Source organism: Lissotriton vulgaris, chromosome 4_1 (assembly GCF_964263255.1).
Source record: "Lissotriton vulgaris chromosome 4_1, aLisVul1.2, whole genome shotgun sequence".
Classification (NCBI taxonomy): domain Eukaryota; kingdom Metazoa; phylum Chordata; class Amphibia; order Caudata; family Salamandridae; genus Lissotriton; species Lissotriton vulgaris.
The window spans coordinates 1,515,038,468-1,515,062,768 of record NC_141691.1 but is presented as its reverse complement, the minus strand read 5'-3'; the positions used below and the strand labels follow the sequence as shown (position 1 = coordinate 1,515,062,768).

The window sequence follows — 24,301 nt, the reverse complement described above, 5'->3', positions numbered from 1 at the left end:
GCACACACCTGCCACCTACTGTTGGTTTTGGAAAGTTGTTTTTCTTTTAAAAAAAAAAATAGATGGGGGGGGGGGGGTCGAATTGGCTCGTGATTAGTGACCACCTTGCTCCAGGGAATTGCAGATACCGACTCGAATTCTGAATTTTTCACCTCTAGATCATTTGTTCGAGTTTTTTATAGCGCGAACCAGAAATCAGAGCGCTTTACATAGCACCAGTTTCTTTACATAAGGACACATTAATTTTTGCTAGGCATGGGGAGATTAAATGATATGCCCAAAATCACAGGATGTTGAGCGTCGTTGCAGAGACTCGAACCCGGCTCCCCAGCTTCAAGGTCGACCGCTCTAGCCGTCAGGCTACATCCTCTCCTCTGATTAATTCAATGGAAGCCAAGCAAGACTACAACACCCAGAATGTATAAGTGATCACATGAAAGTTCAGGATATTTAAACTGTGTTACTAAAGACCTGGAAGGAGGTGATCAACTTATCTGTGAAAACTTTCATGAAACACAGAATGCAACAGGGCACAGAATCCAACTCAGATTGTGCCTCCCTTCCCCAAGGGTAATTGTACTTGTGGACATGCGAAGCATTAAATGATCTATATACTTGGAAAGGAACAACTTGGCTACGGAAGTGAAAAGATGGTGTCAGTGAAAAAGTCTCCTGTCTGCTCCCACCCAGGGAGGTATGTAGGAAACAGGCTGCTAAAGGGAAGTAACGTTGCCGTTTCCAGCATGTCCTGCTGTAGATCACATCATGCACATAGACTGAAAAGCAGTACCCACATCCCTTAAGCCGTGACTTGCAAGCAAAAGCAGAAGACATCTGGAACAAGGTTTTTAAGTACTGTCAGCCTGACTTGTGCCTCTCACCAGGCATGAATGTCTAGACATTAGTGCTTGGTAATTGTGTGGCTAGATGTCTCAGTAGCAGCACCACTTGTCTGCTAGTGAAATATCACCCAGGAAGGCCATTGTGGTTTTTTTTGTACAAGAGGAATGTATCCTAGGCACAGCATGAAATGTATGTTTAGCTTAAGCATTATGAAGTAAGAATAAGTTATTTGGATTTCTTGATGGGCCAAGAGCACGGTCTATGCCACACTTTGCAAAAATTGACTTCATCCTAGTTATGTTGATCCTGTCCAGAACCTACCTAGGAAGTTGGTCACCTGCTAAACCACTGATAGACAATGCGATTCAACACTTCATAAACACCCAATCTGTTTTTAGGTGGTTTACTGTGATTGTTATTTGATTTATGTTGATAGCCCAGTTCGTGCTTTGACATTTCGGATATAAGAACATGGCAAGGAATTGAACAAGCATTTGCAATGCAATAGGTCTCTCATTCGCAAGAGTTTAAGCTATTGGCATTGTAAATGACAAAGCCTTTTATTTATGTTTTAAAAACCAACACGTAAATAAAAGGCATTGCCATTTACAATGCCAATAGCTCAAACTCTCACAACTGCGAGACCTATTGCATTGAAAATGCTTGTTGACTAAAGACACTCCACTACCTTTCCCATGCACTACTGAATGTCAGAATGTCTTCCAACAGTCACGCCAAGCTCTTTGTTCTGCACCAGTATTAGTAACTCCAGACTACACTCACTAACAAGAGCATGTGAGCTTAGTACAGACTTACTTGTCAATATTTTTACCGACAGCCAGTACGCATTCAGGGTGGCACATAATTTTGGTTGCTTATGGAAAGAAAGGGGTTTCCTCACCTCACATGGAACACGGATAGTGCATGGTGAATTAGTGCATAATCTTCTTATTACCCTAACCTATCCTAAGAAAGTAGCAATTGTTAAATGTATTGCACACAAGAAAGTGACTGATTAAATAGGAGGAGGTAAATGCATTTGAGGATCACACAACCTGTGAGACCACAATCCAGCGAATTAACAGCTCCATGCATGTGGTGAAGTCACAAGCTGAATGTTGGCATGATGCCAGGAGGGAAGTGCTGGACATGCAACGATCTGCCTCTTCTGATAAACTAGATCAATGGTCTAGGGAGGGAACACTGGATGATGAGGGCTATTGGAGGAATAAAGATATGACCAAATGGAAGTTACCCACAGCTGTCTACTATACCTAGATTCACATGGCACATGTTGGTGCAACCTCAATAGCAAAACAACTTAGGCAAGTTTGGGATCATCATGCTATTGCAGGCACTGCTAAGAAAGATAGTCTTGTGTTGTCTGGTATGTCTCCAGAATAATCCTGGAAAGTGAACGCAAACTCCAACAGGAGGGTTTGCAACACCAACTGCACCTTTTGAGGTCCTGCAAATGGACAATGGACCTCATTTCATTGGGCAAGTTGTAGAAAATGTCATGAAAGGGTTGGGGATTAGGCAGAAATTTCATGCTGCTTTTCACCCACAGTCAGCAGGCCTGATGCAGTGTTACAACTCCACCCTGAAATTGAAATTGGCTAAAATACAGGCTGCCACATCTTTGAAATGGCCTGATGCACTGTCCCTAGCTCTGCTTTCCATCAGATCGATATCACATACACGGTCTGGCCTTACACAGCACAAAATACTCTTTGGGAGGCCCATGAATATTTTGGGGGTCCCTAAGCCTCGCCCTATACATGATGTACCCCATGTGTTGATGAGTGATCATTTGTCCCAGTTAACGGACAGCTTGTCTTCTATTTATCAGCAGGTGTGGGAAGTTCTTCCAGACGATCTGCAGCCTTGCGATTCCATACTGCATGCCCCCGTAAGCCCAGCTGCGATGACAGATCACCACGACATTCTGATTACCCAAAGAGGACAAGCTGCTTTACCTGAAGGACCTGAGGAAGTCTTCCCGGACCACACGATCCCTGGTACATTTAGATATCTGCGTCGATCCAGGAAGAAAGACATTTCATCACAGAAAGAGACTGTTTGAGCCACTGTCCTGCGTGGTTAAAGACTGACTACAAAGGGGGGGGGGGGGGGTAGTCTATCAGTGACTACTCGTCTCAATGTTAGTGAAGAAACCAACGCCTGCCCAGGACCTTAGGGCATCATCTATCTTGTTGTTTGCCAATGAAAATGAGCTCGCCTAAGAAGAAGGAGATCGCTGCGACAATGTGCAACAGCTGTACAATCTGTATCCTTGGTCTGACTTGGACTGCTTCCATCATCACAACTGTAATGTGGGCAGCGGAGGAAGTAATGTCTGGAGCCTCCTTACATAACATTACTGTTACATCACTTGCTGCAAAAGAGCATCATTTTGATTTGCCGCAACATGAACAGGGATACCGGCAAAATCTGAGAAACAATTAATTTCTTCTTCAACTGTTGCATCAGACACACCAGCTAAGCAATGCTACTAACTTGTGGGTTTTTGGCAAGATTCCTCCTCATCAGAATATAAAAGGAATCCTGTTGTCACCTCTGCCATTCTCGCTTACGGGCTCCAGAGTAGCCTGGTTCGCACTGTTGTGGGCCTCTGAAATTGCTAATATCACTCTAGCTGATGTAGGAGAACTTAATACAAAGTTTAATAAAGATTGTTACCCCGATGAGGAAGAGGATCCACAAGCCAAATGAATTATTTTCGAAATGGAGTATCCCAGACGAAATTCCTCGACATGTTATGTTTTCCCCAACACTCGAACGGCCAAGGGTAACGGGCCTTTTGTCATCGCTGTTACTAGAGCCCGAGCAAATCTTTGTTTGAAGAGTTTTGGTAGTATCCCAGTGGGACAAAGTGACTGTACCACAGTATTGAACATTACTGGAACGAACTATAGCAATTTTTTATCCTCACACAACACTTATTTCATTTGTGGAAGTAAAGGCTACTATCATCTACCAATCGGATAGCCCAGAACATGCTACGTTTCCTTCTTGCTTCTTCCTGTGTTTCTAGCACCTGCATCTTATCCTAAAGATCAAAAACTGCTTAATGACATATCCTTGAACCGATTCAAAAGAACTATAAATATTGATGAAGTGGATCAAACTGACACTGCATTACAGCAATATGTTGACTTTCATTTGGGACTCTTATTCTTTGCTGGTGCGGCTTTAAATAGCAGGAAAATCGGGCGCTTATGTATCCAACGCGGGCCAATGCTTTATGGTCTCTGTATTTCCACTTGTACTACTTGTCTACCATCTAAAACAAATGTCCAAAATGTAAATGCCCCTTTAGCAATAGATCAAGAAGTCAGCAACATAATGGTAATTGAGATGCATAACATTTACCGGACCCCCTTTTAACCCCTTCCACGCTGATGACGAGCTGGGCTCGTCATGGTGTAGCCTCCTCGCACGCTGAGGACGAGCCCAGCTCGTCACGTAACATGCGTTTTTAAAAATCTCAGCGCAGGAGCGGAATTCCGCTAGCGCACATGAGGTTAAAGCATAAGAAAATGTCTTAGCTTATGCCAAAAGGGCCGTCTGTGGAAAAAGTGTAATATTTTATTTGGCATAAGCAACAGCCATTTTGGCTGTGATGTCCATTTAAGTTTCCTTCGTAATTCTTTCGTCTTTTTCTGCCTGTGCTATCTATTTTAGTTGACTTCCTGACTCAGCTAAAAGCAATGTACGTGCTGAGAGTTGTAACTGCCAGTACATATGTAACTGTCAATCATTTACTGCTGCCATAAGCACTACTGCTCCTCCTCCCACTTCGCGGACCATGATGTTTTTATCTGCCCTTGTTTGCTGATGACCAGTCCTAAAATGTGTTCTTCCGATTTCTGTTCACGTACTTACACTGCACAAAACCTGTATAAAGAGGGCACTGGTTTGTGAAGCCAGTGTACTATCTCCTCCAGCACTTGAGATTGGTGTGTGGAAGTGCTCCCACTCATGAGTGATTAATAAACTTGTTATTTATTCCTACTCCAGTGCCGATCTCTACTTTGTTGGTTTTTGAACCTGTGGACAAAAGGGTGACCCTGCACAAGTGTACCACTAAAAAGGTATATTTCCACACTTGCTCAGATAGTGCCCTAGGTGGAAAGACATTCTGCGCCCTCCCAGCAAATAGTGAATAAAATGAGACAGGAACATGCCCATTTTGGGTTCGCAGGCCAGCCACATCAAAGCATTGATGGGCACTTAGTTTGATCACAAATGCCAAAAGCCGGCACGGTCTTTGAGGTTAAATTCTATATTCCAACCCACCAGAAAAAGTAGTTTATTCTAACATGTAGAGTCCTGTGAATTCTCATAATTCAGATTTTTTTGGTCCACGGAAAGCTACAGATTTTTCCACCACGGTCACCCTTTACATTACACTGGTCATCTTGTGTTACTGGTTCTTAGCTTGCACTCGGTCGCTGCTCTTTTTCAGGAAGTATTTTTTCTTCCTTCAAAACAAGAGGCCTCTTAAGGCCTCTGGCAGGTTATGCTAAACATGCTAAGGTGCTGCAATCCTCACCGTCAGTCAAAACATGTTGGTATTCTGTCTGCAGCAGTCCATCAGTCCTCTGGAAATTATGGAGTTACTGTTAATATATGGCTTAAGGATGATGGGACCCAATGCTCCCACATTATCCTGCACAATGAGGTCACCAAGACAAAATGTTCAAGGCAAGCATGACAGTGTATTTTTGGGATTCTTTTTGCCACTAGCGAAAATGGAATTTATCTGTTCGCTATCGCAACCCTACCTCATGGCATACTTAACTGGCGCAACCCTGCCTCATGGGGTTTTTGACTGGCGCGACCCTGCCTCATGGCATACTTCACTGGCGCGACCCTATCTCATGGCATACTTCACTGCGCGACCCTGCCTCATGGCATAATTCACGGGTGTGAGCCTGCCCAACAACGCACTTTCCACAAGGTTGCAGTGTAGTGCAGGCCTGACTCACCGCGAGAGGTCACGGTGGAGTGCAGGATTTATTTTGCCTTCATGACAGACAAGCAGCAGCGGACAACTAACAGCGTGCACAGCATTCTGATGTGTGTGCATGCACCATTCACCTTCTAAAATTCTGGCAGGATCCTTTCCAGCATCTGCTTTCACTCATGAGGCAATAGTAATGAGCAGCTTCATTGATTTCTGATTGTCACATTTTAGTTATCGTGGGCACCAGTAGTAACCAATTTCCTGTTTCTTTTTGTATTAGGATTGCGGTTCTGACATTTTTGGGCAACAGCGCCATTTCGTACCATCATTGTTCACCATGTTTGCATATTATTTTTATTATTAAAAAAATTTATAGAGCGCGTAGTCACCCTGAGGTATCCCAGCGCTGAAGATCACTACATCTGTGAATCTGGGGGCAAGAGAAGGGGAAGAGAGGATGACAAGTTCGGGAGGGATGATAGTAACGTTAAGGGAACAGGTGAGTTTTCAGCCGTTTCCTGAAGCGTAAGTAACTAGGTTCTGTTCTCAGGTCTCGGGGGACCATATAGTGCTGTTTTCATTATTTGGAATGCATTTTGGTGTGAACAGCGACTGGCACACTTATACAAGGAAGGTGTCAACAGTGCTTTTATGCTTACATTTCGACTGGTTACTGAAACACTTAAAATAAAAAATGTAATAAAAAATTAACATGCTACTGTGACATTTACTAAGGTATCAGAACCTTCCTTTTGAGCACCACTATTTTTTTCCCACTTTATTTAGAGCACTATAATTCTTATTGACATAATGTTCTCCCCTTTAAATCATGCATGTGGTCATTTTGTTGTGGACAATCATGCAGGCTGTTCAGATGGGGTCTATGGTTTCAGTCATTCAATGCGTATTTAGGTGCCACTGATGATGTAAAGTTCAAAGCAGATGGGAAACTTGGGGCCAGATGTACGACCCTTTTTTCAAACACTATTTTGTGAGTCACTCGCTCGCAAAATAGCGTTTGCAACTGTCGCTAACAAGAAGGGGTGTCCCTTCCTAATAGCGAGACTCAGTGTCATGTACTATTGTTTTGCAACCGCATTTGCGGCCGCTAAAAACTCGCAGTTTACCACCTACTTCAAGTATATGGTAAACCACTTGCAAGCAGGAAGGGGTCCCCAGGGTACCCCTTCCCCTTTGTGAGTGTGTGAGAAAATATTTTAAGAGCAAGCAGTGGTCCCAGGGACCATTGCCTGCCCTTGAAAAATGAAACAGAAAAGTTTAATTTTTCTTGTTTAAAGGCATCCTGATTTCCTTTAAATAAAACGGGCTGCATAAAAAAACTGCTTTCTTTAAAAAGCAGTCCCAGACATGGTGGTCTGATGACAACAGCAGGCCACCATCCCAAGGGAGTGGCAGCAATTCCAAATGGGGTCGCAAATTGCGCTTGCCTCATGAATATTGATGAGGCATGCAATTTGCAATCCCATTGGGAATTGCTAACAGTGTCGGTGACCCTGCTGTACATTGCATTTTGCAAGTCGAAAATTGTGAGACGCAAAGCGATGCAATTTGTGAGTCGCAAAATGAAAGGGTCGTAAATCTGGCCCATAACTTCTTATACTACTATATAGGGGTGGAAGGGCAAAATGTTTTTGATCACTAACCCAAGTATATTTGTGGCCAGGATGATGAGTTCGAAGAGTAGGAGATAGCAGTTCAACAACTTGAGACCTATTTTGAGAGAAAGGTGAATTTAGTTGTGCACTTTCACAAACATTTTTATGCATGTGCAGGCTCCTAATAAATCGATAGATTCATATGTTACAGCTTTAAAGATCTTAGCTGCATATTTTGAATTTGAGGCTTTCACAAATCAATTAATATGTGATCAGATTGTTACCAGGTGCCGTTCTAAAAAACATACAAGCTTGTAGCTTGTAAAAATCCATCTTTGGATGAAGCCATTGACATTGCTAAAAGTACGGAGAGTTCACAAGAGGATACTAAAGAAGCAGGATGTTAAGATACATGTGATTCTAAAATAAATATTGCGGGAAAACCTCCATACTCTTACATCACAACATTCCTTGCAAAATATGACTTTCAACAGAGGAAAGTGTTTAGTGCATTATTCTACTAAGTCCATGTGTTTTATTTAGGTGTGATTTAGCTTCTCATTTGTCTTATTTTACAAATTGTTCAGCTGACACACAAGCATGCTGGAAGTTCAATGAGGCAGGGCATTTTGGGAAGGTGTGTACAGAAGGTAAATGTGGAAGTGTAAAGAGCGTTCAAGATCAGGAATTGTGTGGCATGAATGAGAACATGGATGCAATTACCTTCAAAGTCAATACGTTGGTGCTGCCAATTGACTGTGTAGAAGTAGGAAGTGTGCACAATGAGAAAAAGTACAGTGATCCTCATGCACCTATAACAATTGATGGTATTTCTATTCCTTTATTCCTGGATTCAGGTGCTAGGATAACAACCATTTCTATTGAGAAGTTCAAGGAGTGTTGGTCTGAGCAGGATACCGCCAGGCGTTATGACAACTGCTTTTGAAGGTAGAAAAATTAACCTAGTACAATATTTTTAGACAGATATTGAGTTTTAGAACAAATCCAACAATGGGAAGATTAAATGTGGCTTATAAAGTCATTACTGTATTGGGTTGGTGGCATCAAGCAGATTTTCAATATGATGATTAGACCAGGCCAAAAATGTCCTGTTTCTTTGGTCAATTTTGTTACAGATAAGAAATGGAAAGATAGATTTCATATGGTGTTTCAGATTAAGATGGGGAGAATTAAGAATTGTATTCACACCATCAAAGTCAGGAGGGTGTGATTCCGGGTAAGCATAGACTAAGCAATGTTCTGCTTAGTGTTAGAAACAAATTGTCACAGATTTTAAAGAAGATGGTGGCATTATTGAACCAGTTTACGCCTCATTAAGGCTTTCTCTTGTGGTTTTGCCCAAGAAGTCTTGAGAGCTGCGTCTATATGTTGATCAGAGATGGGTGGAACAATTCTCACATCCACATAGACTTGATAAAGACTGTAGGACAGTCCAGGTAGCTTTCAAACCTGAATCTTCATAAAGCTTACCATCAGGCTGTATTAGATTAAAAGTATTGGCATCTAACAGCATTTGTTACAAAAGATGGTACATTTCAGTTTGTCGCATGCCATTTGGACTGGCCTCAGTGGTGTCTGTATTTTCAAAAATAATGACTAAAATGTTTGAGAATGTTTCCAATGCAGCGATATTTCAAGCCAACATTTTGTTTTTTGCTGGAACAAAAGAAATGCAGGACAGCACGATTGAGAACGTATTACAGACTTTGCAAGAAATTGGTGTCACTATCACGGATGATAAATGTTCATATGGTGTGAGTGATATAGAATATTTGGGTCTTGGTCCTTCGAGTGAGGGAATTAAATCCAAACCAAGTATTGTTGATGGGATTGTCAAGGCACCATAGCCTTTTGACAGATCAATTACACTCATTTCTTGATCTGTGTGAATTTTATTCAAAATTCCTAAATAATGTTTTTGGGATGACAGACTTTCAGAGAACTATTGACAAAGGGATCGTAGTTTGTATGGTTGTCTGTGTGTCAAGAGAACTTTTTTTTGATTAAACAGAGCATTGTTTCTACTTCTGCACTTCAACCATGTGTAGAGGAATTTGACGGTTGATGGCTAATGACATGCCTGCTTCTTTAAACACAGCTAGACTGTGGCAAAGAAGTCACTATTAGACTTGTGATTAGAAGTGGAAACAAGGCTATACTTGAGAAAGAGATGGTGGCTAATATGTGGGGAGTTGAGATATTCAAACCATATGTTAGAGGAAGAAAAGTTTGGTTCAGAACAGATCACAGACCCATAGTGAATATTTTGTCTGGTAAAAAAATAAAAAAAAGTAAGAGCCTGATTGGAAAGGTTGGCCACTAAACTACTTTATTCCAATTTCACTGTGAGGTACATTGCAAGGGGAACAAATATAAGAGCAGAATTTTCTGTCTAGGCTACCAGTGGATGATGATTCTGGTGCAGGAGATATGGAGGAGGTGATTCAAGAATGCATTATTGTTAAAGTGGAGGATTATATGATGTGTTCAGATATGGAGGTATAGCACAATAGTGTAAAAGAGGATGTTTTTCTGGAGCAAGTAATGAGTTTTCTAAAGGTAGGTTGGCCAAAGGAGATATTCATGGACACTGCACTTTAATTTTATTGTAAAGTTTCAGATGAATTATTGCTAGAAAATGGGCTATTGGTTAACGGTGACACGTTAGTGTCTCTGATACATTTGCTGATTCCCTTCTTCTATTTGCTGGGACTCTCTCAGGAACATCTGTTGCGTTTTATAAATCTTTTCTCAAATTTCTGCTTATTTTCTATTTACAACCCTAATTGTTAATCATTTGGTTAGATGAGATTCTGTAATGGAATGTGGGATATATGTATTTCTACAGTGGGCAGTTGGAGCTGATCCTCTTTGTGCATGCTGTTTTTACTTCTTGGTGTATTAAAGAATTTATACAAAGAAAGTGCTGGTGAAGGTGGATTTGTAACTACAAAACCCCAGTGAAGTTGCTAGTTATTCCAAAGCCTGCATAGTGTTCTTTGTATTTGATTTGTCTACCTGTGGACCTCGTAGCTGAGTACCTTTCCCAGACAATGTTACATATGAAGAGTCTCCATCTCACTTTTCAATCTGATTAATGGGATCAAGAGCCATGGTGCAAGATAGTCTAGCAAACATCAGTATGGCACTCCAACTGGGGGAATGGCACTTCCTGGAAAATTTAGCAATTTGGCGCCATCCATCAGACGAACTTCCGTGCAGGGGCTGTGGGGAATTGGTGGAGTATATGGAGCACATTGTATGCCTCTGCCAAGCATTGCTGGCTTGGCGCAGACTAAAAACTGAGGCCAGATTGGGAGTCCGGTCCTGCAGGCATGCTATCATTGCAGCATTGAACCCAGAGAACACCGCTTTAAACATAAGCTTCACATTCTTTATCTACCTTGCATACCGCAAGCTTCACCAGCAAACTCCAGGCCCTGTACTAAAACCAAGGAACGTGCACAGGTAGCTAAAATAACAGTATATCTACTAAGCAGCATCCTAGCAAAATTTGTGTACTCTGTCCCTGCCACAATATGGAAGGAGAACTCAATGACAGGTCATCGATTATGGATTGACTGTTGTCACTCTGAAATGTACATTAACTTTGGGACCCTTTTTTACAACTTGGTGCTTTATCTGTAGTTTTTAGAAGTAACCTCTATCTTCCTTTATTTTTATTAATTGTTTTTAACAATACTATGCTGCCAAGTGGTTTTACGTAAGCAATGGTTATCTTGTATTAGAAAAAACTTTATATCAACAATTTTATTGCTTTATTTCTATTGAGAATGATGGGTGGACCCTAGTGAAAAAAATTATTTTAATGTTTTTCTATGTTTCGACTTTTTATATGTGGGTTGTAATGATTTAATTAACCCGTTGCGTGCGTCGTGGGACCCCTGGCTGTCTGACGTCACAGTGTGCATGTGCAGAGGACGGCCAGGGGACATCCGAAACACGCCAACTAATTAATTCCCCAGCACCGCTGGGGAATTTGCGCAGCGGTCAAGGGGTTAATCAACAATAAAATACCCCTCTTACCTCGGTATCAAGAGCCATGGTGAAAGAGTCTAGAAAACACCAGTGTAGCTCTCTAAAGAGAGGGATAAGGTTTGAGAAGTTGTCAAACTGTTCAGACCTTATTTGGTTTTCATCATGGTCGTCAGCAGAACATTGCTGAATGGTGACACAAATTTCAAAGTCATACAGGAATTATTGTATTACAAATAGGAGGAAAATTGTGTAGTAGGCTATTTATAAAGTTTATGCCATTTCACTCTCAAAGCACAAGAGCATATATGCTAAGTAAATTAAGATGTGTCTTATTATGGAGGAATTATCTGATAAAACACCACATTCTGTATCAAAATAACATCTCCCAAGACATGCAGGATTATAACCTTCTATAACCACTATATAGAGTTAGAAGTCCTCCTCAAAAATGTTTACAAAAATAAGCTCCCAGTGAAATTGTGGCTCTTGGTTATATCCACAAATAGTATTGAGATACCTCCGTCTAATAAGCCAATACCTGGCCTTCCTACCACTTCACATAACTCTCAAAGCAGGAATATGAAGTCAAGTGCATCATACTCAAGTGAGAAGATCAATCCAATCACCTTACCCAGCTGACAGCTTATAGCCCTATCCTTGCACCACAGCAGAATGCATTATCAACATGCACTGGTGATATTCATTACTTGCCATAGGCAAAGAGCGTTTGGATTCACCACAACACAGACTCAGTCACATTTTCGGGGATGAGAAACTGACATGGTTTTCTTCCTATTGCACTCTACCTTAGAGAGTGCATCAACAACGGTTGCAGGCCATAAAATTCACTATTCTGTCTAACACAGAACCACTAGGTTGGGACAGGAATGTCCCATGCATAGTATACAGGAGTGTTTCCCAGTCCGGAGTGCACAAATGCTTGTGTATCTCGTATCCAGACGTTTAATTTGACCTTCGTCTCACACTAATATGGCATTTGTGCAGATACCGAGGCCTGTCCCCAGACTAGGTTAGGTCCTGGACTTACTCTGTAACCTGGAGGTGCACAGCAAGCATGCCCTCACGCTGTTCAGAGGACTACTGCCCTGCACAAAGGGGTGGCTGCAGCACACCACATTTTTTAGATTGATAGTGTGATCAGACCTTTTTTGTCTGTGTTACTAAGAGTGTGGCCTACATGGCCCTCTTGTGTACATTTTCCACTGTTATATGTATGACCAACAACTTGCAATGGGAGTATCTGCCACAAACGTTATTACCAAAGTTAAGGAAGTTGTTCACAAGGTGAGAAATCTGCAGATAGAAGTATCCTTCAGAAGAGCAAATAGCAAAGCAGTACCTCCACAGGTGGAGGGTCTGTGGAAGGGCGTAAACCAGAAAGTCCAGCAGGACCGAATGGACAAAATACCCCTTCCGCCAAACCTAGATATCCAGGCAGTAGTGTTGCGTGAATGAGTGGACTGACTCCCATGTTACAGCCTGGCAGATGTCCAAAACAACCAATCCACACAACAGCAAGCTGGTAGCAGCTTTAGCTCTGGTGAAATGAGCCCACAGGTCCGCGTAAGGATTTTTCTTAGTTAGGCCATAGCAGGTCTTTATTCAAATAACATTCCACATGGAGATGTTCCGGTTCTGCACTGTTCTTCCTTTCATCTACGAGAGAAACCCACTAATAGCTGGCCCTTGGTGCGATCGATGTAGAACTCAGAACTCTTAAGGTCTAGGTGATGGACTCTCCAGGGGTGCATCACCTTGGCCTAAGCAATTGACTCTTTGGATGGATGAGGAGGTGGGGAGAATGTCAGGAGGTTAATAGACTTCTCAATGTTTAAAGGTGTTACAACCATTAGGAGGAAAGCCACCTTGGCACCTAATTGTCTTGGAAGAAGGTGGTCTAAAGTTGGTAACCAAAAAGTCCTTGCAGCTCACTCACATGACAAGTTGACATGATCCCAATGAGGAACACTGTCTTCAATGTGAGCAGTCTCAGGGAACAGCAGTGCATCGGCTCAAACTGAGAGCACATAAAGATTGTAAGAACCAGATTCAGGTCCCATGGGGGCATCACAAAGGGCTTTGGCATGAACATATGGACCAGCCCTTTCAAAAAGAATTGCATCACAGCAGGTGACTTAAAGAAGAATGATCAGGCAACCATAAAAGGCTGACAACCTTTAACTTTTGCCACAGCAAGACTTTGCTGGGCTAAAGACAAGGAAAAAAGAAGAGCAGAAAACTGGGCTTTTAAGAGTTGGATATGCTGAGAAGAACATCAAGCAACACAATTCACTCAGAGTCTCGCATAGTTTGTTCAGTGGATGGACACCTGGCTGCCAGAATGACATTTACTACCTCAGGAGGAAGCTAAAAAGCAGTTAACTGCAAGTGCTCAATTTCCAGGCATGACCGTGTAAGTTGTACAAGTTCGGGTGGAGGATATTGCCCTGCTGCTGCAAAAGATTTTAAAAGAGGCAGCCAAGATGGAGGACAGATGCTCATGGCCAGAAGTTCTGGATACCACACTCTCCTGGCTCAGTCCAGACCACTAAGATGTCTTGGGCCCAATTGTTCTTGATCTCCTCTAGACTTTTTGGGCAGGAGAGGTATAAGCAGGAAGGCGCACAGGGTTCCGGAGCTCCAGTCCAAATGAAAGGCTTCTCCAAGGGAAAATTGCCATGGAAATTTAAACAAGCAAAAAGCTAGGAAACTGTGTTCCCAGTAGTGGCTAAATGATCAAGACATGGGTCTTCCCATTGTTTTAAGACTCCAGTGCCGGCTCAGAATGTAGCCACTCTATGTGATCCGTTAGGAAAGCAAGCTAAGTTCATTTGCCCTGATGTTTAAATAATCTGGCAAGTCCTGTAGGCCTTAAGTCAGGTTTGGTAAAAGTTTGACACTAGTGAGTTTGAATACGGCTTCCGCAGAAGAGCCATGTAACTTTGCATTCATTCTACACAAGGCGAAGGACATTGTGCCATCTCTATTCGTTAAAGTAGATAACTTGCAAAACCTATATGTGCCATCTCTATTCTTTAAAGTAGATAACTTGCAAAACCTCTATTTGTCAGTCAAAATGAAACAAGCCTACAGAAAAGTCACTAAGCCAGCCAAATTAAATTTCACGATGGGCTTCTGGACTGAACTGCTTCAAGTAAGCAAGCAAAAAAACTCCAAACCTTTTTGGCCCGAAGTCAACAAATTGGCAATAGCTACCATTGGTACAGTAACGCCAGCATTATTGAAGTGGCCTGGACAATACATATAGTCGCAGTCTACAATCAGGTTAACCGGACAATGCAAGAAATGGTATGCCAGGAGTTCCATCAAAGCACTCACTCCACAGATAAGGTCCATCTTTCGATTCAAAGGGAATTATTTACGACTTGACAGTCTTTCACCGAGCCCTGTCCCATTGGTCTGTGTGGCCCCTCTCATTGCACTTACCATCTTTCGATTGACCATAAACAGGTTGCCAAATGTGCAAAAGGATCAGGTCCTAGGGGGGACCATGGCGTTACCACTTTCCAAACACGCTATTTATAAAGGATAGGTTGTCCACCACCCCATACCCGCCCACCACCCCACACATACCCAACCCAACCCCCCCCCCCCATCTTGACCGTCACCTGGCTCAAGTGTCGAGCGACCCTTGTTGGCTGAGTCAGGAACAAACCAGAAGCCTGCAATATGCAGACGATGTCGTCTTGCCCAGCAAAACACCAATTGGCCTACAGCGGTTGATAGACTAGTTATTGGGATACTTCACCAACCTGCAGTTGGGCCTCATCATCAGAAAAACCAAGGTACTTTATTTCCCGAGCCCATATAACAACAGAGAGCCCAAATTCACCTGGCAGGCTAACGGCAAAGCCCTAGAACTGGTAAAATCCTACAAGGGCCTTGGAGTCCATTTAGACTTACATGCAACTTTCAAAATGCACCTTCAATCAATACTAGCCGTAGCAAACAGCTTGCTGTTTGCATTTAAAACCCTATAACAAAACACCTCTACACACCATCTCCTTCTGGTCGTGGGTGCCAAATTCATGCCTTCGATATCCTATGGTTCATAACTGCTTAAAGGAAAAAAATGTAGCAACCTTAAATACTCTGTTGAGCCGCCTCAAAAAACGTTTCACAAATAACAAACACGTCGCGCAAGCCCAAATCAGGCTTGCGTTTGGCCCGCACAACCAGGGACCAGTAAGGAACAATGCCTAAGTCACATTTTGCTGAAGGCTGAGATGAGCTGAAGTGAACTTGCTCTCACATCAGTGCTGGCTGTAAATTAAAAAGAAGGCCAACAAAAAGAAGTCTCTGTTCTCTGTAATATGGCAATCAATCACAGTGCTGCAATTAGAAGAAGCTTGGCACATTCCCATGCTTCAACAAAGCAGCCAAGCCTTTCTCACACATTTACAGACAATGCTAAATTAGCAAGCAAAAGGCACAAATGGGCAGTTATGTCATTGTATGCAGACCTGGGTCCCAAGTCCTACCTGTCTTCTCATGTCTCCAAGGCCAGGAAACATGATCTGATGCTAATCCGCCACAGTGTTTTTTCATTTAAGGACCTAGTCCTATCCTGGAAGCAGTCTTGGCCCATCACTCAGTGTCGTCTTAACAGATACACCAACAAAATGCTGCTTCTGTGTGTCCGGCCACGCTAAATCATGGGCAAAAAAGTTTACACCCATCTCTAAGATCTTTGCAAGTCAGGTCATGCCGTTCAGCTGTAATAGCCTTCCTATAAGGTGACCCGGCGCAACTATAATGCAAGGCTGTGAGGTTCCTCAACCTCACTTCTAAGAAACCTAACCTGCCGTCTCAACCCAAGTGAGACGGCACTGCAAAATTCCTGGCCTGGTGGGCGCCACTTCACAAACGCACAAAGCACCAAGCTCTTTATTCTCCTGGACGGGCCCTTAGACCTCCAGGTTTAAGCCCTCTATTGAGAAACGAATGCGGTTTCAAGTTTTATTACCATTGTTTGTCCTCATATGCAATCCAACGCCTGGTCTGATTAGGGCCATCACACTATCGTACAAAGCGCCATGCATTTTTACATCCTTGGTTTCAGTCCACAATTGAGGAAGCAATTAGTTTGTTTTTCATTTTCTAAGCACTGTTTGCCCATAGATGCGTACTGATGTCTCCCCACATGGTATAGTGTCATATGTGTGCTCGTCTGGCTCCAGTCTTCAACGTTCTATTTATGCTTTTCTCTTTTAGTGATTGCATAACCATGTATACTGAAAAGATTTCAATTAATCTACCAATAAAGAATTACTATTTGCCAGTCAAGCTCCGTGATAATTGCCGGGGGAGGCAATGCTCAAATAAAGGTTATCAGCTACCATATCTTTTTGGCCTTATTTTTGTGCCTACTAAAGACTATAATCTGTTTTAGACTAATTGGTGACCAGGTTGTTCACTCAAGCATGTGCATGAAGTTCATTTAAAGTAGTCAATTCTGGTTTCATCTAGAATAACCAGAACAGCAGCATATTACAATGTTTTAATAAAATGCTAGTATATTACCTGGACTTTTTAAGAGCAGAGCCAACACCAACAAAGTAAATACTACCCAAACAAGCATTTGCAATGCAATAGGTCTCGCATTTACGCAAGTTTAAGCTATTGGCATTGTAAATGACAATGCCTTTTATTTATGTTTTAAAAACGAAAACAAAAATAAAAGGCATTGTTATTTGCAATGTCAATAGCTCAAACTCAAGTAAATGCAAGACCTATTGCATTGCAAATGCTTGTTAGATTAGTGAGTAGAAATTCTGCCTTTTGGCCCGCATGGCAAATTAATTCAATAAACAAGCGCCGCCTCTAAAGTGAAAGCGGACTGTGCTGCAAATAAAAACAAATTAGTGCTAACCGACTTATGAAGGAGACAGTGTAACGCCACAAGTAAAAGATCCAGTCCTCATGGGAGGTAACAAATGGCGACAGGGCGGTAACAAGGAGGGACTAACAAACCTCAATCCAGCATTTACCAAGGACCATGACACCAGCCAATCAAAAATATGGGCGGAGAGAAGGCGAGGCTTCCACAGCATGCTAATGCATGCTTCGCAGAACGATCCGCGCATGTGCACTGCCGCTAGGCTCGACCTAAAAAGGGCCCAGGAAACATCCATGCCTAATTTAAGCCTATTGTTCGTATAGAAGAGTCTTGATATGCAGGACCTATTTACCCACCTTGACTCTGACCCCGCCACAGTATAAAGAAATAATGAAATCTGAATTAACTTGTTCACAAAAATCATCACTATTTTTAACTTTAATAAAAAAAAAACGTTTTAGAGTGGATAAGGAATTATATTTCCGTGAAAATGTAGGGTCCCTGGATTCCGCCATCACATTATGGGAGGCCTATAAACCCGTCCTTGGGGACAGAGCCCAGAATATTATAGCACATAAAAAGAGTGAAGAGAGTGAGGAGGTAGCAAGGATTGAAGCACAGCTCCTGCAGACCGAATCGCAAACCATAGCACTGGCGAAGTTACAGTGCAACCAGTACAGTGGTGGCATCTCATTGCCAGACCTTCGGGCCTATTTGGTGGCATCTCATTGCCAGACCTTCGGGCCTATTATTAGGCGGCCTATCTGATTGTAGTGAGCGATGACCCCTCTCTGTTAAGAAGACTAAAACTCCTTCAACAAGAATACCTTGCGCAAGCCAAAAAGGATGTGCAACACGCAACACGGGCTATGCATAGGCCACTGTACGATGCAGGCGACAAAACCGGTAGATTGCTTGCATGGCTTAGCAAAAAAGAGTTGGAAAGCAGATAGGTAGCCCAAATACAGACGGAAGATAGTCAGACCCACATAAGCCCCGCTGCAATAGCACATGCCTTTGCAGGGTATTACGAGGCTTTTATGCAAAACGTTCATTGGCAGGCACAGAGCAGATCCAGGCATATCTGCAATCCATAAAGCTCCCTAGGTTAGGTACTAGTGAATCACTGACACTAGAGGAAAAACTTATGAAGTAGGAAATCATAGAAGCCATAGGCAAGATAAAACAGGGAAGGTCTCTGGTCAAAATGGGCTCCCCCCGGAATTTTTCAAAGGAAACGGGGCACTCTTTAGCCCACATCTCCTTCAGATGTACCTAGAAGCGCAGGAGTTGGGCAATCTCCCTGAGGATCTGCGGACAGCCACCATTGTGGTGATACCCAAGGAAGGTCGACCGTTACAGAGTTGTGGTTCATATCGACCCATTTCCCTCAAACAGAGACCAAAATATTGGCCAGAATTCTGGCCAATAGGCTTACCAAGGTCATTGCCGAGCTTGTTCACCGGGACCAGTAAGGCTTCATGCCTAAGGGGACGATGAGACTTAACCTCCGAAGGGTTTGAAACTGGCTGGAGATAGTACAGCATAGAACTGACCCACATCTCATTGTCCTTGGATGCTGAAAAAGCATTCGACAGTTCACTGGCCGTTTCTCATGGCTGTCTTGGAAAGACTTGGATTTGGCCCCGCTTTCAGGAGGTGGATATCTACTTTGTACGAGGGACCGTTGGCAAAGGTTAGGGTCAACCGGGTGACATCTCGAAAATTCTCAATAGGAAGGGGCCCTCGACAGGGATGCCCGCCTCCCCTCTGCTTTACGCAATGGTTTTAGAGCCCCTTGCCTGTGTCATCCGAGTACACCCGAACATAACTGGTTTTCAGGTAGGTGACAATGACGACCCCGACGAACGTATTTCCCTGTATGCCGATGACATACTATTGTATGTTACAATCCCTGAAACGACGCTCCCTAATATTATAGCAAGCTGCGAGGTATATGGCGCACACGCGGGGTACAAAATCGATCTAGAAAAGCCATATTTAACCAGCTGGGCGAAATGCCGAGCATACTGCCTACCCAAGCCAGTTACAGTCGCGACCAGTGGAATAAAATATTTAGGTATATAGGTTACACTAGTTAAGACACTGGCACTGGAGCGTAACCTTTATAAGGTGCTTGGGAATTTCGCTCAGATGCAGAGAGATGGGCATCCCTGCCACTGATGCTACTCGGAAGAGCGGCGCTCTACAAAACTATAACACGCCCGAAATTTTTAAATGTCTTGCAAAACACCTATCACCTGATACCAGAAGAGGTGTTCACCAGGATCGATGATATTTTGAGAACGTTTCTCTGGGGTGGGAAGCCCCCTAGGATAGCACTGGCGAAGTTACAGTGCAACCAGTACAGTGGTGGCATCTCATTGCCAGACCTTCGGGCCTATTTGGTGGCATCTCATTGCCAGACCTTCGGGCCTATTATTAGGCGGCCTATCTGATTGTAGTGAATGAGTGGGCATACGGAGAGGGACCACCCAACATATGCGCTTGAACACACACAGTTTGTCAATAGACCTTACACGCACTACCTTTATGGGGGAAAGGGAACTGCAAAGCTGCTGCCAGCCACGCAAATTGTGATAGCGGCGTGGAAGAAAGCAGGGAGACGCATGAAATGGGATGGCTGGGTGACTAGGGAAACCCCGCTGAGGGTGGGAACATGATTTAAGGAATTTCCTAAGCCGACAGGTTTTGGAAGTGGGATTTGGTGGGCATTTCTCAACTTAAAGATATAGAGTATCGTAAAGAGCTAGTGACATTTTCATACCTCCAGAAAGAATATGACATGAATCAAACGCAACACTTTAAATATCTGCAGTCGAAGCATGCATGGCGGGCACAACAGGTCGACATGGAGGGTCTCCCCGAGTATGCCCCATTGGAAGGACGGTTACTGATGGATGAAATTGAGGAAAAGGCGGTATCCTGGACGTACAGGACAATTATAAACAATATACCAGACCCCTTACGGAAGCTCAGGTTGAGATGGGAGGCGGATCTGGGGAAGATAGAGAACCGAGTTTGGGAAATGGCGCTGATGCATCCCAAGGATGTAGCTATTAGGTCACGACTTCGACTGATCCAATTTAAGTATCTACACAGAATATACTATGATAGAGCCCAATTGCATTGGATAGGTGGAGGAGAGTCACCCAACTGCTTGAAATGTAAAATCACGGAAGGGACATTTCTCCACACAATCTAGGGGTGTCCGCAGATACAGATAGACTGGAGAATGCTGCTGAAGGAGCTAGAGCTCATTCTACAGGAGTCAATACCCCCGAACCCCATGTTCATTTTGTTGGGCATACCTACGAAGATTGACCTCCCTAGAACAAAATTAACGTGGCTACAATTGGGCTTGGTAGCAGCCAAAAGAGACTTGGCAAGGGCGTGGGGAGTTGCATCTAATCCAACACTGGCCGAATGGCGATGGGGAATAGACAAGTACATGCTGGGGGAGAAAACTACTTATAAAGCAAGGGGGACCCCAAAAAAGTTCTGGAAAAAATGGAAGCCATGGTTTGCATACTATGGTCTCACACTCACAGACTTGCAGTGAATTGGTAGTAAGGGGTGATCTGTGGGGGGAATGGGAGGGAGAAGGGTTCTGGTTGATAAGAATTATTTTTGTATTATTGGTTACTTATGTTTCAATATCGCTGAAATCTGCTCTGGCTGTAATGATGGAAGAAATAATATGCTTTAAACATCTGACCTGTCTGTACTGCAAGTAAGAAAATGCAAATAAACACATTCCCCCCCCCCCCCCCCCCCAAAAAACTCGTTTTAAAACATAGGTTATGTCAAATAAATATAGCAATACTGCAATGACTAAACCCTATTAAGCTTATTTTGTCATGCCTCAAAAGCTGGTAGTTCTTTTGACTTGCAGTTCACTGTAAATAAAGAAAGTGCCGAAAGCACTGCACAAAATACAAATTCTTCATATTACCAAGATTGTTTGTCAACAGTATGGGCCAAATGTTTGAGTTCAAGCAGCAAAGGTAGAGGGAAATGTGGAGAATGGGATATGAAAATAGGCAAATCAGTCCAAGATGATTGGGTCCAACATTTGGATGCAATTTTTCTTTTAAGGAAATGCTGAGGTCAAAAGGTGGAGCCTTTGCCCGGTGGGGGTACTACAGATTGGAAGTAGGTCATTGACTGGGAAGAAAAATAACATTTCAAAGTTTTTGTTTCACCAGATATTGAAATCCCCCAGGATGTGTTTCCCTGGGTCTGAAATCCCCTCAAAAGATGATGTCAAAAGGAAGGGAAGATAGCTATAGGCGACGAGTTTTATGGGCTCATTTATGAAAGTTGGGTTCCACTGAGAGTAGTAGCTAGCAACAAGTTCAGCTTGCTAGTGTTGACTGTGGAAAGATCAACATTAAGCAGTTTAAAGAAGGACATATGTTATAGAGGAACAAGAACATTCCAGCAACAACTCTCCCATTTTTACCATATGATGCTTTCTGATGATGGGACCGTTCTGGGGGAGACGAGAATGTCTATAAGGATTAGGCTAGATTTCCGTTAGGAAGAAAATATAAAGATTGCACTCCATGCCGGTAGCAGGGATATTAGAGCAGTTGAAAGCTGCAAACCTACAGTTGAAGAGCCACCGTTTACAAGTGGGGTTGGGGGCTTATAGGACAGGGTGTTCTAGTGGAGAAATTAGTTTTCCAACAATGATGGATCCAGGGACTGGAGATATGTGGGAAAGGCTGGTGTTATGGAGGAGCTGAATGCCAGGTAGATGTTGTTGGTTAAGTGCTTCAAAGTCTGAAAAAATAATACTGAGATGCTTTCATAGAATATCAATCCCTCTAACACTTTAAAATTAGAAAATGTAGACAAAACTAAAAATAGACAAACTTACGCATGTGGACATATGTATTTTATGTGAGAACTTTTGATGCCTGCCATTGCTTCGGCCCATCCATGCCTGTTGAAAAAATATAAATTGTAGGTTAAAGGAACATTAAAGGCATATTTATGTAAATGTACATATCTGCACAATGCTATTTCTGCATAATACATTGAATAAGAATGATCTAGAACTAGAAACAAGCGCAATGCCAGAAACAAACAAGGACACAAAGTGTTCTCACTTATTTCAATATGTATATTTCAGGGTAAAGTACAATGTTTTCAGCAGACTGCACAGTGGGATATATACTTTGATGAAGTAGAAACTTTTATTCCATATTGCATTCAATGCTAAATTGTGCTACAACGGAAAATACTTTACATAGTTCAAACTAAGGAATTTAAAATACGTTACTGTGGAGATGGCACAAAGCTGAAAGTCCATACGTTTGCAGATACTGCACACCCTTTTATTTTGAAAAGGGAGAATATGTATTGTGAATCCCAACAAGCAAAACATTGCATCCAATAAGCAAAGATGTCTTATAAGATTTTTTAAAGTTTAAGTGCAAGGTACAAAGTATATAAAAACACATTAATTAAACTCCATGCAAGTAGCGCATTATCTTGTGAGCCACTGTGGGCACCACATATGTACCTTCAGCTAACTTGGGTTCTTCAGTTTGTCAGCACTGTCTTCTAGGCAACATTAACCAAGAGATCTAATAGCAAGCAGATTTCTAGGTTAAGCAAAGTAGGCTTAATTTTACTCTCTCTATTGAAGATTTGGGTAAGTTAATTTTTAAAAGCCATTTCAAGTAGGAGAATCTTGAGGCAATCAAAAGTGTAATAATGAACCGTCAAATCCATCAGAGTGTGAGCACTGCTATTAATCTTTAAGCCCACTTTGACGCGGTTGTGGGAGGTCCAAAGTGGACAATGTACTAAATGGACTCTTGTTTGGGTAAACAAAACTCCTAACTTGTTTTTCAAAGCGGATCTGAATTTGTCAGAACAGTCAGTCATCAAAAAGGTTCTCTGGATTGGTTATTATCTTTTAGTCCCCAGCCTAATTTTAGCTTTTACGTCTGTGGATATTTGAGGAGAGATGCCTCTTGTTGTTTTATTGCAAAAATATTTTACGCCAAGAGGCATTTGTTTCATTTTTGCAATGGATACTTAACACCTAAAGGAGTATTAAAGTCTACCTCGGATATCCCATAGTGTCAATGAATTAAACAGAAGGTGTATCACCATATAGTAAATCAATCTCCTTCCTTACTCCAATGATGCAAGTTCACAGTTTTTTCCATTCATTTTAATGTTCTTATATATCCATGTGAGGTTGAAGGAGGGATGTTGTTTCTCTATTTTGTTCTTTGAGTTGTATTTCTGTAATCTCAAGGCTGACCATTCAAGGTTTACTAAAATCTGCTTTAACTTTACACAAGGCAAGGAAGCTGAAATTGGCATATTACTTTATCCTATGTAACTGTTTTGCTTTTAAAAAACCTTACTATTAGTAGTAAAAGTAAAGCGCATTGTTCTGGCTTATAAATGAAAGTGACAGAAGGACAATTGACCGCATGGATGGAAGCATTCAGCCAATGCTCTTAATCGGTTATCATTCTTGAACTCACCAGCTCATCCATAAATATGTGCTTCTTTTCCCCGACCCATAGTTTCATTCTTGTATTCAGCCATCCACAATTCTACCTACAAACTCTCCAATCAAGAGGCGTTTTCAGTTACCAGTCAGGCCTACTGACTTAGGTGCAATAATGCTTGATTTGAAAGTATGGTTTCTTGCTGGTTTTTGTCCCACTTTTAGTTTTTATTTGTCTGTTTTATGTAAAAAACTATTTAATCTTCAAAATATATTGGTATTGTGTACCAGTGTTTTAAATTTGTGAAGTAACTGTGCATGTACTTACAATTGTAATAAACTGATAGTAATAATTTTACATTTTGTTTTTGCACTGATTTGACTCTTTGGCTCATAGTGTGTGGTTTCTGAAGTGAGTCTATCTTGGTTGAAAGCGATTCTGAGTG

General features: G+C 42.3%; 1 protein-coding gene across 1 annotated transcript in view; it reads right to left on the bottom strand.

The window, feature by feature from the left end:
* The window catches only part of LYPLA1 (lysophospholipase 1), a 375,654-nt gene that overhangs the window by 190,441 nt on the left and 160,912 nt on the right, over positions 1-24,301 (bottom strand). The window contains exon 3 of the mRNA XM_086965753.1: positions 22,260-22,325. Coding sequence (XP_086821879.1) covers positions 22,260-22,325 — 66 coding nt within the window. The remainder of the gene's footprint in view (positions 1-22,259; positions 22,326-24,301) is intronic.